The sequence below is a fragment of the Aythya fuligula genome, chromosome 3, assembly GCF_009819795.1.
Source record: "Aythya fuligula isolate bAytFul2 chromosome 3, bAytFul2.pri, whole genome shotgun sequence".
In the NCBI taxonomy this organism is placed as follows: Eukaryota; Metazoa; Chordata; class Aves; order Anseriformes; family Anatidae; genus Aythya; species Aythya fuligula.
The window spans coordinates 92,576,268-92,590,494 of NC_045561.1; the positions used below are offsets into that span (position 1 = coordinate 92,576,268).

The 14,227-nt window shown below is 37.4% G+C and overlaps 1 protein-coding gene across 1 annotated transcript in view; it reads right to left on the reverse strand.

The window, feature by feature from the left end:
• PRIM2 (DNA primase subunit 2) overlaps positions 1-14,227 on the reverse strand; it is a 106,188-nt gene that overhangs the window by 32,599 nt on the left and 59,362 nt on the right. Inside the window, exons 8-9 of the mRNA XM_032185805.1 lie at positions 12,011-12,083; positions 10,861-11,046 (exon numbers count right to left, since the gene is read on the reverse strand). Of these exons, the coding sequence (XP_032041696.1) occupies positions 10,861-11,046; positions 12,011-12,083 (259 nt within the window). The remainder of the gene's footprint in view (positions 1-10,860; positions 11,047-12,010; positions 12,084-14,227) is intronic.

Here is a 14,227-nt window from a genome sequence, read left to right on the forward strand (position 1 = left end):
CAAATGAGAGAAGCTTTGAGGAAAAGCTGTCTCAGCCACTCCAGTCAATCAAAATTGACAGGATAAGATATTACTGAATTACTTCATTAAATTATTACCGGATTTCCTTGCAAGCATCCTTGCAGTACAGGAAATATCTTTTATATATCTACGCTCTTTATGTCTTATGTTTTAGGAATCCTTTACATATGTATACTCAGATCGGAAAGATATCAGAAGACAACTTCCGAACTGGCTGACAAAGACACACAAGAAGCAATGCAAAATTAAAGTGTGCTCTCTTCATTGATCATGAGATTGAGTGGTACGTTGCTGCTACCATCGAGTAAAAACAAGCCTGCCAGCAAAGCAGTGCTCATTCATTAGAAATCTATGAGTGACCCAATCAAGTGATATGCAAGAAAACCTAGGAGACTGAATTTTACTGTAAGCCTCAGATCTGCCAAAGAGGCAGCAGCAAGGAGATCCAGTGCCTTGGGATGGAGAATATCCTTTCTGTCAACCCAAGTAACAAAGTTATCAAAATGTGCTACAGCTGTGGCAAAAAAATAAATAAAAAAACACAACCCACATCTTTGCAGTTACTGTTATACCCCTTAGACAAGGATGATAGCATCAGAACAGAAGGGCATCATATGCTCAAACACATAACATCCCAAGACACCAGCAAATCCCTAGTATAAGCACAGATTACAAAAATGGGGGAAAAAATCAAATAGTTCTTAAAACTATGAGGAAGCTAACTAACGATTGTGTTTCCTCAGATAGATATGTAAGCCTTATGTCTACCCTTGCAACATGTAGGCTTACCTTTTTTTTTTTTATAGAGATATAAAAGACTGAGAAAAACAAGGGGCTTAGAGATTCGCTATTTGCCAGCCCTTTTGAGCAGAGTAAAGCAGCCATCAGAGCCCTCCGAACAGCACGGTTTGGCTCAACAATGCGGGCATTCTCCCTGTGAAAACAGGTTCCTTTATTAGCAGGACACCAAAAGACAAAAATCACATATAAGATGGTGATCAAAGGAGACTGAAGTGTTCAAAACCACCGATGTTAGTCCTTACTGTCATAAGCAGCACAACTGCTTACATATACAAACCTCTCTCTCTTCTATCTGATGTGCAGAGCATTGGAACCAAGAGCTGAACTCTCGACTTTGTGGGACAATTTGCTGCATTGACTGACAGAAGAAAGCTTGTTTTAAACCACTCACGACTATTTTTCCATCCTTTTATTTTGTTAATTCATCATTCATTAAAAAGATGACTTGACTACAGAGAAAAATGCAAACGGGAAGGTAAAGAAACTCTACTGACAGACTGCTCTGAAGTGTTTCAGAAGCAACATACATCTGATTCCTTAGTGCCTGCTTCAAGGTCCTACAAACAGGAGAATACAATTTCTGGGAAATAACTAAAGTACAGGAAAGACAGCCTAATTACTGTAATACAGCTTAAAAAAACAGCCTTTCCTTTTAAACAAAACTATTTCCTCACTGTTATTGGCCCAGTTCTCAAGCCTTAAGACTAACTCCAATAAAATCCATCAGAAAAAAATAGAAATTTAAATCCAAATTTACACCAAATCCAAAAGGAATATGGACTATAGAAAGACCACAAGCTTCTGTTCCCCTATGTACAGGGGGGTAAAAAGTACATATATTCGAGAGAAACACTGTTTTCCCTGAAGGGACACAACAGGAAAAGCAAGAGCATAACACATTATGCAGAATTTTGCTTTTCAGCTAAACAGCACTGTACATTACAATATCAAATCAGTGTCTTACTTTCAAGAAGTAGTAACCTCTCTCATCTTGAAATATCCTGATCCTAGTAATTTACCTTTCTCAGACTGATATAGAAAATTTCTGAAACATAAATAGTGCACGGCACAAGTCACATTTAAAGTAACTGTCTTGTCTTTATTCATGAGCTTCATTACATTTCAGAAGACACAAGGCACAACTGTTAAATCAATCCTGAAAGTAAAAAATACCTTCTTACTTACATCTAAGCTTATGTGGTATATCAGCAGATTGCACATCGGATACGTACAACATGCTGCTTTTCATGATGACTGAATAGGAAACACAGCCACAATTTGCTGGTTGAATATAGATGTATGGAATATGACAGTTATGTGATGTTACAGCAATGATGTGGACATTATCAGACGAGACAGTACACAGGACTCTGGCTTTTGTTTTGGAAGTCAATATATACAATTACAGCAAAACTGAACATCTAATAAAATGATTTTAAATTAGTTTCAAGCAATTATATCAAGATTAATAAAGTACTCTACCAAACCAGTATTTTTCTGTTCAAAAAAACACAGGAACACAACTGGAAGAGATCTGGCACGTCACTCAGTTCCTCCTGGACATTAATAAGAAGATACAGGTGAATAGATTTGCATCTCAAAAGACATGAACGTCTGTCTCAGAAATTGGGGTAAACAGCCAGAAAGGCTCAATGCATTACGGAAACATGCAGCAGGTATTTTTCAGCAGATTGCTCTAAAGATAAAGCTGTACTGTTAGGAAGGTATTCAAGACAGCCTGCCAAAGAACTTACTTAGTGATACTCAGATATTTCACAATCACTGAACTTATGGCAACCAGACAGACAGATCTATCACTTTCCTTGAAATGTCACCAACGTACTAACTTGCTGCTGCTGTAATGGCTAATCAGATGGAATCCTTTTCTAACAAGTACACAGTCTTTCTACAGTGATAATAAAGCACAAGTCTGAGAAGTGGTTTGAGGCTACAAAATCTCAGAAAATTAAAAAGTCTGGTTTTAACATCCATTTCTATTCATGCAATTCGGAAAAGATAACGTAGTAGGGACAGAAATGCCCCAAAATGTTTATTCCCTGGAAATGTGTCAAAAAGACTGGATTCAGTTCTAAATTAGTTTTACTACAGGAAAGATTTTTGTTGCTTTCATTCTTGTCAGTGCAAGAACTGTATCACTAACCTGTTCACATGCTAGATTAGCAAATAATCTAGCAAATAATTTCAGTGCCTAATAGGTAATAAAGAAAACCAACCCTATCCCTCTTTACAGTAGAAAGACCAATTAAAAAAAACACTATACCAGTAGAATAATTAGTATCCTGAAATTACATTCTTCTCTGCCCCTAGGACATGCCACAGGCTGAAAGACAATCTGAAGTTTTCCCTTATAATGCAAGTTAAATGATGAAAACTGAAAAGCAGAAGTAAGGTAGATACGTTTTTAACGGGTTAAAAAAAAAAAAAACTTTAAATTGAGCAACCACAGGAAAATGTCACCATACCTTTGGCCTCACAAGAAAGACTGAAAAATGTTAGTTTTAAAAGAATTAAATTAAGATATCTGGTAGCAACTCCAAAAAGTATTTTGTTTTCTAGTATATCCTCATCAGTCATGATCTTTTTGAATACCATCCGTGAAACAAAAATATGCTGAAAAATAATGTATTTTTGTACCAGCTCCACTTCACTTGAGAGTATTGCCTAAAAATTTTTAATGTATTACACAAATTTACTTATTTCTAAGTTGTTGGTTTTTTAAACAAAGTCTCTGTAAAAAAAATACTGCCATAAAAAAAGACATGTTAAATATAAAATGACAAATAATGAATCAGATTCTTGTCAATATTCAGTTAGCTTAGACAACCTTAGGGTACACCAATATGCTGATGAGTAATTTAAGGCCTGAGTAAAGCAAGTTTCAGAGGAAAACACACAGAAGCATGATTGAGTTTAATATGCTTCTACGTTTGCTACAGGGCATAATTAAAACTACATCTCTCTCTCAAATCTACATAATTATGTCCCAAAGACACCTTCCCTTTAGTATCCATAACTTTATTGTTAAACCAGGAAAGTCCTTAGGTTTAAAAGGTCACACAATAATGTTTAAAATACACCCTTAAAAGGGTTCAAAAGAACCTAAGAAGTCAGCTTTTTGTTTGGATCTATTCCTTTTAGTGCTCAGAAGTCCAAACACACGGTAGGCAAAACAAAAGTTTACTGCACCTTGAAAAAAAACGACCCCAAGTGAGGTTGCAGGTTATTCCCCATCAAAAGTACAGGGAATTGACACAACAGCTACCACTGGGAAAAAGGAAATTGAAGGTGGCTAATTTTGGAAACATCAGTAACTCCTTTAGCTGATATGAAAATGAGCCATTAATTCACTAGGGGGACTGTCCCATTACCAGTGTATATCCCAACAGCAAATTTAATAACATCAAGGCTAACTAGTTCAATTTAATAGTACACCACCATGCACCACTTACCATGTATTGCCATTCTTACTGGAATTTTAAAAAACTTCTGAATGTAATTGAATCATGTACCATTCATATATATCGATATATGTATATAAAAGTCATTATATAGAGATATATTCATATATATAGTGTTAGTTGTAGGTTAACAGTACCACTTCAGTGATGAGCACATACGTTATATACTGGCAGAAACGGTGAAAGATTGATTACTTTCATCTTGCTTTGCTGAAATAAGCGGTGGGACTTTACTACCATGTATCACAAAAGCTATACAGGGCTTAGACACCTCATTTTATATTCATGTCTCATTTCTCATCAACTGACTTCTTATATGTCAGCCGGAGCTATGATGTACTTCGTTTAGTTGCTCAATTTGGAAAAAAAAAAAAAAAAAAAAAAAAAGTAAAAGACTAAGAGAGAGACAGCCATAGAACCCATCTGTATTACTAGTTTAATAAAAAGGTCAGAGCAGCAATACCTACAAGCTTGCATATATTTGTGCGAGGGTTGTGAATAATGTAGATGTTACTCTTAAATTCCTTTGCAGCAAAGTCAGGTTTTCTTATATGTCAGAAAAACAGACACTGTATCAATGGCTTTGCATTATCTGAATTATGACTCGTGCATTCAGTAAGCATGCAGTAATGTCCATAAATGCAACCAGGCACGTTATTTAAAGAATAGCAATTCTCTACTTGTTAACTCCTAAAGTTTTAATAAAAATTGCCATCCAAAGCAAACAACCTGAAACTATTTTGATTTGATCTCACAACGTTTAATTAAATGGGAAGCAAAGAGCTACCTCTGGCCCTAACTAGACGAGCTGGTATTCTGGAGTCTTTGCAGAACAACACTGTCCACAACACTGAAGAGAAATAAATAACAAAGACAACACTGACAGTGACTTCCTTCCAGCCACAGGCCAGTGATTTATGTTTATAGCCACTGCTAATATGCTTCACAACATCTGATACAGTCAGTAAGGAATCTTTTCCTTCCTATGACTTAGCAGGATCTGCAAGAAGTCATTCACATTTGACCACGCTTCTGAGAAATAATCAAAAGCAAGCACCAGGAGCATGCCTCCTTGGTCCTCCTACTTCCAGAGCCCACAACAGATCTTTTTCTGACTACTTTCTTCAACAGGTATACAAAACAAACTGAAGAAATCAAACCATGTAGACCGGTCTGTCAGAAATGCACAAACAGCACTCATCTGAGTGTCAAAAACTGCTCCACAAGAGAGAACGGAGCAGAATGCTACACAGCATAAATGAAGGCTCACAGGACAGGAAGGGCAAAAATCCCCTCTGATAAAACACAACTTTATCTAAAAATTATATACAACAGCAGGAATCCCGCACAGATTTAACATATTAATTTTGATATGCTTATCGCCAAAAATAACCACATAGTAATGGCAATTGAAACACTTCCATTCAGCTGAAGGAGGGTATTATGATTCTTTGGACTAAACTTCATGGCCACACAACAGAGGTTCTGCAAGAAATTCTTAGTTTGACTTGAGAATTTTCAATTATTTGTGTGGAACTGCTCACTGCTTCTTATTAGAAAGTAACCAGAGACAAAGGGAAGAAAACAAAATCCTCTTCCAACTACAGCCAACAGGGATGTTGTATTAATTCACCTTGATTCAGATGCAACAACAGCAATCCCTGCATTTGTGGTTTCAAGTCATGCTTTTCATTCTCATGTCTAGCTGTATAAATTCTGACTATAAGACAAACTCACAGACAATACCTCTCCTGTTTATTGTTTATTATAAAACCAACTCCAGACTCTCTTCTTCAGCTGAGATCACACCAGCTAATCGATCCCAGCAGCTGTATCTCTTTTCACCTGAGTATCACCTTCAATGCTAGCACGGTCCCATTCGAACAATGCACCTGTTAACCTCCAGGCTTCAACTAATATGCAGAAAAGATTAAGTGAGCTATATGAAAGGAGATCTCGATTGATTCACTGCCGTGAAGCTGTTTTCCAGAAAATAACAACCCCTGAGCATTCAGACTACGGACATCTCTCTCTTGGTGTTTAGTGCATCAGAAGCTGAACAGCCTTTGCAGCATTAAACAGGAATCTTGGCCTGTTTGTTCACTCCAGTTTTGCAAAAGTTCTCTGATCTCGTAGATCTGGCTGTTCAGAAGAATGCCACAAAGCGATATACTAAAGAAAAGGAAAAAAAAAAAAAAAAAGACAAATACACAAAAGAACTCAGGAATAGAGAAATCTGAAGGTGCTTTTACTTCATCCTTTGAGGTTGAAATTTAAATTGAATGTTTATTTATTTATTTATTAAACTTTAAGCCTAAATGCACAAGATGCAGTTGGAGCATCTGCTTTCTCAACCCCCCCAACAGTTGTATGCTACTGTCTTCTTTTTTCTTTAAACTTGATTTGAAAGAAAAGACAGTGCGAATTCAACACTAAGTTTGGGAATCAAAATGAGACATTTAACTGAAAATACATTTTCATGTTTCTTCTGGCAATTAAATCACTTAGCCTAGTATTAAAGCAGCTTCAAGAGCTAACTTTGTAGAACACAAAAAGCATCTGAAAGCATATAGGAGTGTTTTGACTTTCTTTATGCTCAGTTATACCATGTAAGCATAGCTGTTCATATAATAGTGTTATGACTACAATGTCATTTTTGCCAATACAGAATAAAAGTGATTCACCCAAAATCTTTAAAGCTCGTATGCTCTGTCTCACTACAGCTAGAATATTAAATGATCATTTCTAAATAACGAGAGAGGAATACAGATAGTAAGTGGTTATAATGAAGATAATTTCTGCAGTCACTAGTAGAAATTTGTGGGAGTTTAACCCAAAAATATAGTTCAATAACGAGCTTGACCATCTACTCCTCCAATAGCCAATGCAGGCAAGAGCACCACACTTAGCTATATCATCAATACTTTGTTACCACAATAAACTCGTGCATTTTCCACAGATTTCACAGGGGTAACACTTTACAGGTAATATATGCAACATTTATTACATTTTTGGTATCCAAAAAGACAGCAAACATTCTCTTCAAGTTCCGTGGTAGCCTTCACACACCTCCGGGGAACGCAAGCTTAGCCGTCTATTTGCATCAGTACTACTGATGTACAAGGAAAGAGAAAAGCTCAAATTTTAATCTGTATAGAGGAATTTCAATCTGATTTTTGTTTTTCTCTTAGATGCCCAATATTGTGGCTTGCTGTTAAACATATCACTGGGCTCTGGCAGATTTGTAAAGTTTAAATAACTCAAGAATAAAAGCAAATGACATCCAATTAGAGAATTATAATTGAACATGACAGAACAGAGATCCTTTTCAGATTTGTGAATCAAAACATGTTCCCAAAATAGTAGGCTCCATTACCCAGTATAAAAGGGACAAGTAAAAAAAAAAAAAAAAAAAAGGAATCTAGCTGCAAATCAACCCTCAAATCTCAAGCAAATGAGAAAGTAAAATACCAAAATCAAATGCAATCAACTTACTGATAAAGAATATATTCCAGGGGATTTAAGAAGGCAGAGGTTGTTTTAAAGACCCACCACGTCATTCTGTGCATTACAAATTCCACTGTGAAGAGTTGTGCATGCTTAAAAAGCACTGCTCAGCACATTATCAGATGCCTACTTCTATTTTCATGCAAAAATATGGTTTTGTTTTTATATTAAAAATGTACAGACCTACAAAGCATCCTAGCATACACACCTTGGATCTGAATGTTCTATTTGCTTATTCCTTATGCTCTTGTCTCCCTCTAGTGGCTGGCCCTCGCAAAAAATTTTGTCTCCCTTTGATCAGGTGTATGTGTGCAGAATCACAGGGTACTTCAGCCTGGAAGGGATCTCAGAAGATCTCTAGTCCAAGCTCCTGCTCACAGCAAGGTAGCCAAGGGATCAGACCAGGCTGCTCAAGTCTTTGTCCAGTTGGGTCTTCAAAACTTCCAAGCATAGGGACTGCATGCCACAAACAGTCCTCATTTTGACTGCAACCTCTGACAATAGGAGTATATGAAAGGTATTTAACAGGCTTTTTAAAGAGGCAAGAGGAGTGAATTTAAAGGGGATCAGAGATCATAATCCACCCTGAGGAACCCCTTCATGGCATTTCTGGTTGGCTCTGGTGGTAACATTCGCCACCAGCTGCCTGCTGTCAAGGTAAAGCCCTCGTTCTGGAATCCAGATCCAAGGACCTCCTAAGATCACCTGGAAAAAAAACATGAAAGAGCCAGGAAAATCAGATGACTGGAACCAAATGGTATAACCATTCAGTCAGAAGTAACACAGCTACCACCATTTGACAGCTGATCTGATCATCTGAACAATAATAATTTACCATTTAGGCACTCTTAGCCTAGCAATTTGCAGAATAATTTTAATTACAGTGCCTAAAGCAAAAGCATATTTTATTTTGTGCTCTGCATTTGTCTCTGTTGTGACCGTGCTAGTACTCCACCACTTTCCCCCACACAGAGGATCACTACCTGTTTCAGCTCATTCCTTGTAGTCTCTACAAGAAGTACAGCAATGTGGTTTCTACAAGCTGTGAGAAAGGAAACTCGGGATTGAAAAACAGCGTGTTACTGCCTCTTCAAGATTCATGTGAACACAATTTTGAAATCATAACCATTTGCAGAGAATCGAACATTCCCCTCTTTGCAATCCACCACCCAGTTATGAATAATTGACCTTAATCTCTAGCAGGATACCATTCATATGTCTTCAAAATGCTCCAGTAGGACAAAACAGTATAATTACCTCTATTCAACAGGAAAGGAAATATACCATGATTCAGGAAATAAAAATGTCAAAAGAAGAGAATACTGATTAGAATGGCATTCATCTTCATTTTTTCTAGGACATTAAACATTATATAACATTTTACTACGAAAATTTCAGACCACTGACTTCAGTTATGGATGTGAAAAGTCAGCTTTTTCTTTCCACCCCAGTCTGAAGTTGGTACCTAGAACATGAGCAGAATTATAAAATAGCAACCTGCTTGTGAAAAATTGAGTAATTATAACCCCTTGCTTCATTCATAACATGCTTTCAAACTTCCACAGGTAAACACAGGGTCATAAAACTTGACTGAAAACAGGACACAAGATGCATGCACGTCTTCATACATGTGCATGTGTCTGGTGTCAAAGCACAAGCAGGTGGAATCAGACATTCCACAGTTCACACAGTATTTAAGTCGGAATAAATGTAGGTATTTCCACTGTTTTTGCTTCTGATGCTGATGCCTTGATTTTATCAATTTCCTTTAAACACAGGAAACTACAAATGAGAAGTCTGCATTTTCCTGAATTCAGCAAGTAGTTAACTGGAATTCAACTGCAAAATTAGTTATTACCTAGCTTGAAATCTTTTCTTGAACCCTTTGTACAGGATTACATCCTGGATTTCTTCTCTTTTAATAATACACCTATTTCCTCTTAAATCATGTCCCAATAAGGGAGACAGATTTATGGAGATTTAAGTCCTTATTAAAATCCTGTCTTCACATCCCCTCCCCTTTCTGAAAAGTTCTGCAGACCAGTTGACCTATCTTCCGGGACTTGAAAGAAAAGATGAAAACCAGAATTCATTATAGCCAGCACTCCTGGTTTGCCCCGTACATTTTTTAAAGAGACAAGTTCCAAGAACTTAAGCTAACAAAAAATAATCTGACAAACACTCCCAAATACGTCATAGTATTCTGGAAAGCTACGATCTCACAACATTAAATGCAAAGTAACATAGTCCAAACAAGACTGACATAAGGTGTAAAACACCTGCTCTAAAATCACACTCTCAAATCCTGAATGCCACATGCCACAGGCCAAGCATACAGGTAAGTCAGGACACCTGCTTGCTTTTACCTGTGTAAACTCTAGACTGAGTACAACAAGGAGCAGGTCACAAACCTCCAAAAATTACCATTTTTTTATCATGCTCTCAAAGCACGCATATGTCACACTTTCCTCCTTCATGATAATCTCAGAATTATTGGCAAGGATTAGGCCCCTAATTTCTCAGCAACACAGCCTATGGCACTGAACGGTGTTTTCTCACTATTTCTTTAAGCATACCTTTATTTCACCCACAGTTTCTTTTTAGACTATAAATTCTCTGATGTAATCTTACCTCTCACACAACTGTCCAACTGATTTTATTTTTATTAACCAATAAAAAAGGCTAACCTCTCCTTGCAGACAGTACTGTTTCTGGTCACTCACCTGCATGGGGAAGTGAATCAATTTAGTCACACAGTACTTGTATTTCATACACAACACTGTTTTCCCAGTGATTAAGTGGAAAAACAAGATTTTCTAGTTCTCATCTAAAAAAGCCTCTGGCTTTGTGGCTAGCCTGCTTTTGTCATGCTTCACGAGAATGACCAAAAACTTAATAAAACCATAACAAAAAAGGGAAGAACTATTTTAAAAGACAACACTGTACCTTTTGTAAAATTATCTTCTTTAATAAGCACCTATACAAATACCTAGCAGACATGCACAATAACTACATCCTCACATTCGTATGTGTTTTTAATTTGTTGAATTACCTTGTCTGCATCTACTTTCCCCCTGATAAATTCCTTCTTCCAGAACTCCAGTGCCTGCTCCAGAGTCAAACCGATGCCTTTCAGGAAGAGCCCGTACTGCATACGGCCTCCGTGCCGGAGATGGTGGTTATCACGCAGGGCTCTGTGCAACTGCCGCATGCAAAGTGGGAACGATTTCACAGAAAGCTGTCAAGAGAAAAAATGGTTTAAGACATACCGATCATTTTTAGGATATAAGCTTATTGTGATGAATCATTAGCTCCACTTGAAAATGCCAATGGCTGAGAAGATACGGATGTGCAGGGTGCCTAGGAACTAATGATAACACAAAAGTGTCATTAAACTATCAAATACAACAACCCTCTTGAGAAGAAAATCCAAAAGACAGTAGCACTGGTAGTAATACCAGAGTATCTTCTGCCCAGTGTAACAAAGGCATAATTGCTGTCAGGAAAGATACATCCACAGTTCTACTTCAATGCTTCTTGCTTCTTCCTTATTTTAATTTCTGGAATGGCAAGGTGACTTGTGTTTGAGATTTTTGTTGTTTTGTTTGTTTATTTGGTTGGTTTAGTTTTTGTTTGTTTGTTTTGGTGCTGTGTTTGTTTGTTTAAACATCTTTTAGAAACTACAAGCAAGAGTAAAATCCATTGCAGCTCATCTACAGATTTTTTATCTGAAGAATATTATTTCTTATAAAGCAAGACCTCAGAAATGAAAAAATGTGATATCCAGGTTTACCGGGGTTTTGCACCACCAAAGAAACCTTGCCATGGATACTGAAAACAAACTATTTCTAAGTTCAGATAAAAAAAAAGACTTGGAATAAATTTAAGTTGCAATATTGTTAAGTATGAAAATATTGTTGAACTCTGTGATTATGTTAGGCATTTGTGAAAGTACACACAATTAAGCAGCAAATTAAGCAAATTCACTATAGCTCCAGTCTAAATTTTGATTAGATGCACTTTCAGTTAACTCTTCCCTTTTAAAATTTATCTCGACTTCATTTAAGCCATTCTCAACAGTTACACAACAAATACTGAATTTTTAAAAAAAAAAAAAAAGAGCTATATTGCCTGTACATAAGGAGTTTGACCTTAAAACATACTCAACTTATAATATAACTCAATAAGCACAGAGGACTTACAGCATCGATGTGTTCTAGAGAGATTTTTCCAGTGTTTTTTTGTGCACTGTAATCCGGGCCAACGTAAGAATGGCTGGAAAAAAAAAAAAAAAAGCAAACAGTATAGCATCATTTAAAGCTTTCACCGTTCAAAAAAAAAGTTTACAAATTTAAGAAGAAATTATTTTACCAATTAAGGGCTACAAATATTTTACAGCAGACAAAAACAGGAACAAAGTAATAGACAGTTATGTAAGTAGTTTGGATTTACAGAATCAGAATTAAAAGTCCGTACGATCAGTCAGTCCCTTCCTCTATCTGAAGGGAGTGGTGAGAGGTCATTCAGAATTTAGATCACAGAATCACACTGTTGTTGAAGTTGAGACTTCTGAGGATCATCTACTGCAACTTCCCTGCTCAAATCAGAATTAATTAGAGCTGGTTGCTCAGCGTCTCATCCAGCTGAGTTTTGTGCAGCTCCAAGGACAGACTCCCCAACCTTTTGGGCAACCTATTCCAGTGTTTGACAACCCTCTCATGTAAAGTGTTTTCTTATGTTTAAAGGGAATTTCCTTTATTTCAGTTTGTGCCTCTTGCCTCCTGGCCTATCAGTGGCTACCACTGAGAAGCATCTGGCTCTGTCTTCTTTACACCCCCATAAAAAGCATCTATTTATACATATCAGCAAGACACACACACACACCCTGGACCCTCTCTCATCCATGCTGAACAATCCCAGCGCTCTCAGCCTTTCCTGATGTACATTGGGAAGCCCAGGATTGGACTCAACTCTCCAGAATTGGCCTGAACAGTGCTGAGCAAAAATGAAGGACCTGCTCCCTTGACCTGCTGGCAGTGCTCTGCCCAATGCCACCAGGAGACAGTTTTCCTCACTTCAAGGTACATTGCTGGTTTACAGTCAGCTTGATGTCTATCATGACCCCAAAGTCCTCTTCTGCAAGCCTGTTTCACAGCAGCCTGTACTGGTCTATATGGAGTTATTCCTCCCCAGATGCAGTGCTTGGCATTTCCTTTTGTTGAACTGTTGACCTTGAGGGGATTGCTATCATTTCCCCAGCCTGTCCAAGTTGCTCTGAAATTCTTCTGCCTGCTACCTTGCTACTTGTGCAGCATTAAAAAACACTTATCTATTGCTATGATCATTTCCTGGGATGGAAAAATAAAAACTAAGCATCTGCTTCTTAAGTGTACCAATAAAAAGCTGAGAAGGCTTTTACTGCAGTACTGACATAAAACCACGTTAACTGCTGATAGCTCACTGGCCAAGATAGCACAGGACGTGGTACGAGCTGCCTCATCTTTCAATCATATTCTAGCAAAGCTACTTCTGATACCCGAGCTAAGCTCAAGTAACCCTACATTACATCAGGCACATAGACACCATCGCTGAAGTCATTTCAAATCAAACACAAGCACCATTAGGTGCCCAGCTTTTGCTTTTAACTATACAGACTTCTTGAATGAGGATGTGCGGTGCTGCAGAACAGGCCAGGAGAGATGGCCACAGCAGAACCCTGAGCTGACAATACAGCAGGCAATAAAGCAACCACAACGTGTCTTTAGATACAGTATACTGGACTAAAAAAAAAAACAATGCAAACTCTGGGTAAGAACACATTCCTTTGATTTTGTAAATAATTTGCAAAGATCATTTCATAAACTTTCTGGAGGCAGAAAGAGATTACCTCCTGAAAGAAGGAATTCAGCTAAATGATGCTCCTAGGTGTTACTGATTATTTTGCAACCCTTCTACATTGTAATGCGTGAAAAACATACAGCTGAGGGTTGATTTTACCACAGTGCAAATCACTTGCTTAATTATATGTGTATTCATTGGTTCTTTAATCTCGTTTTGGTATAAATTGGAGCACTAGACAAGCTTATTGTCCTTAATAGTTGTTGTTTTTCATTACACAACAGCGGATAAATAATGTAAAAAAAAACTTGAGCTGTGTATGCCTATTATTACTGATGTTACTGATGCAGTAGCTGCATTTCCTTGTAGAACCACATCTGCATCACTTTACTTAGACAAGCTACAAACACAACAAAAATCACTGTCCCAAAGATATTACAATCTAAGCACGGAACAACAGAAAACTGCTGTCGCTTTGGCAACCTCATTTTATTTTGTATTACAACCAGTTAGGAAAGTGACCACTCAGTCACTTCTCACATCCTCACACAAGTGCTGGTAACCTCAACTGCTCTACCATT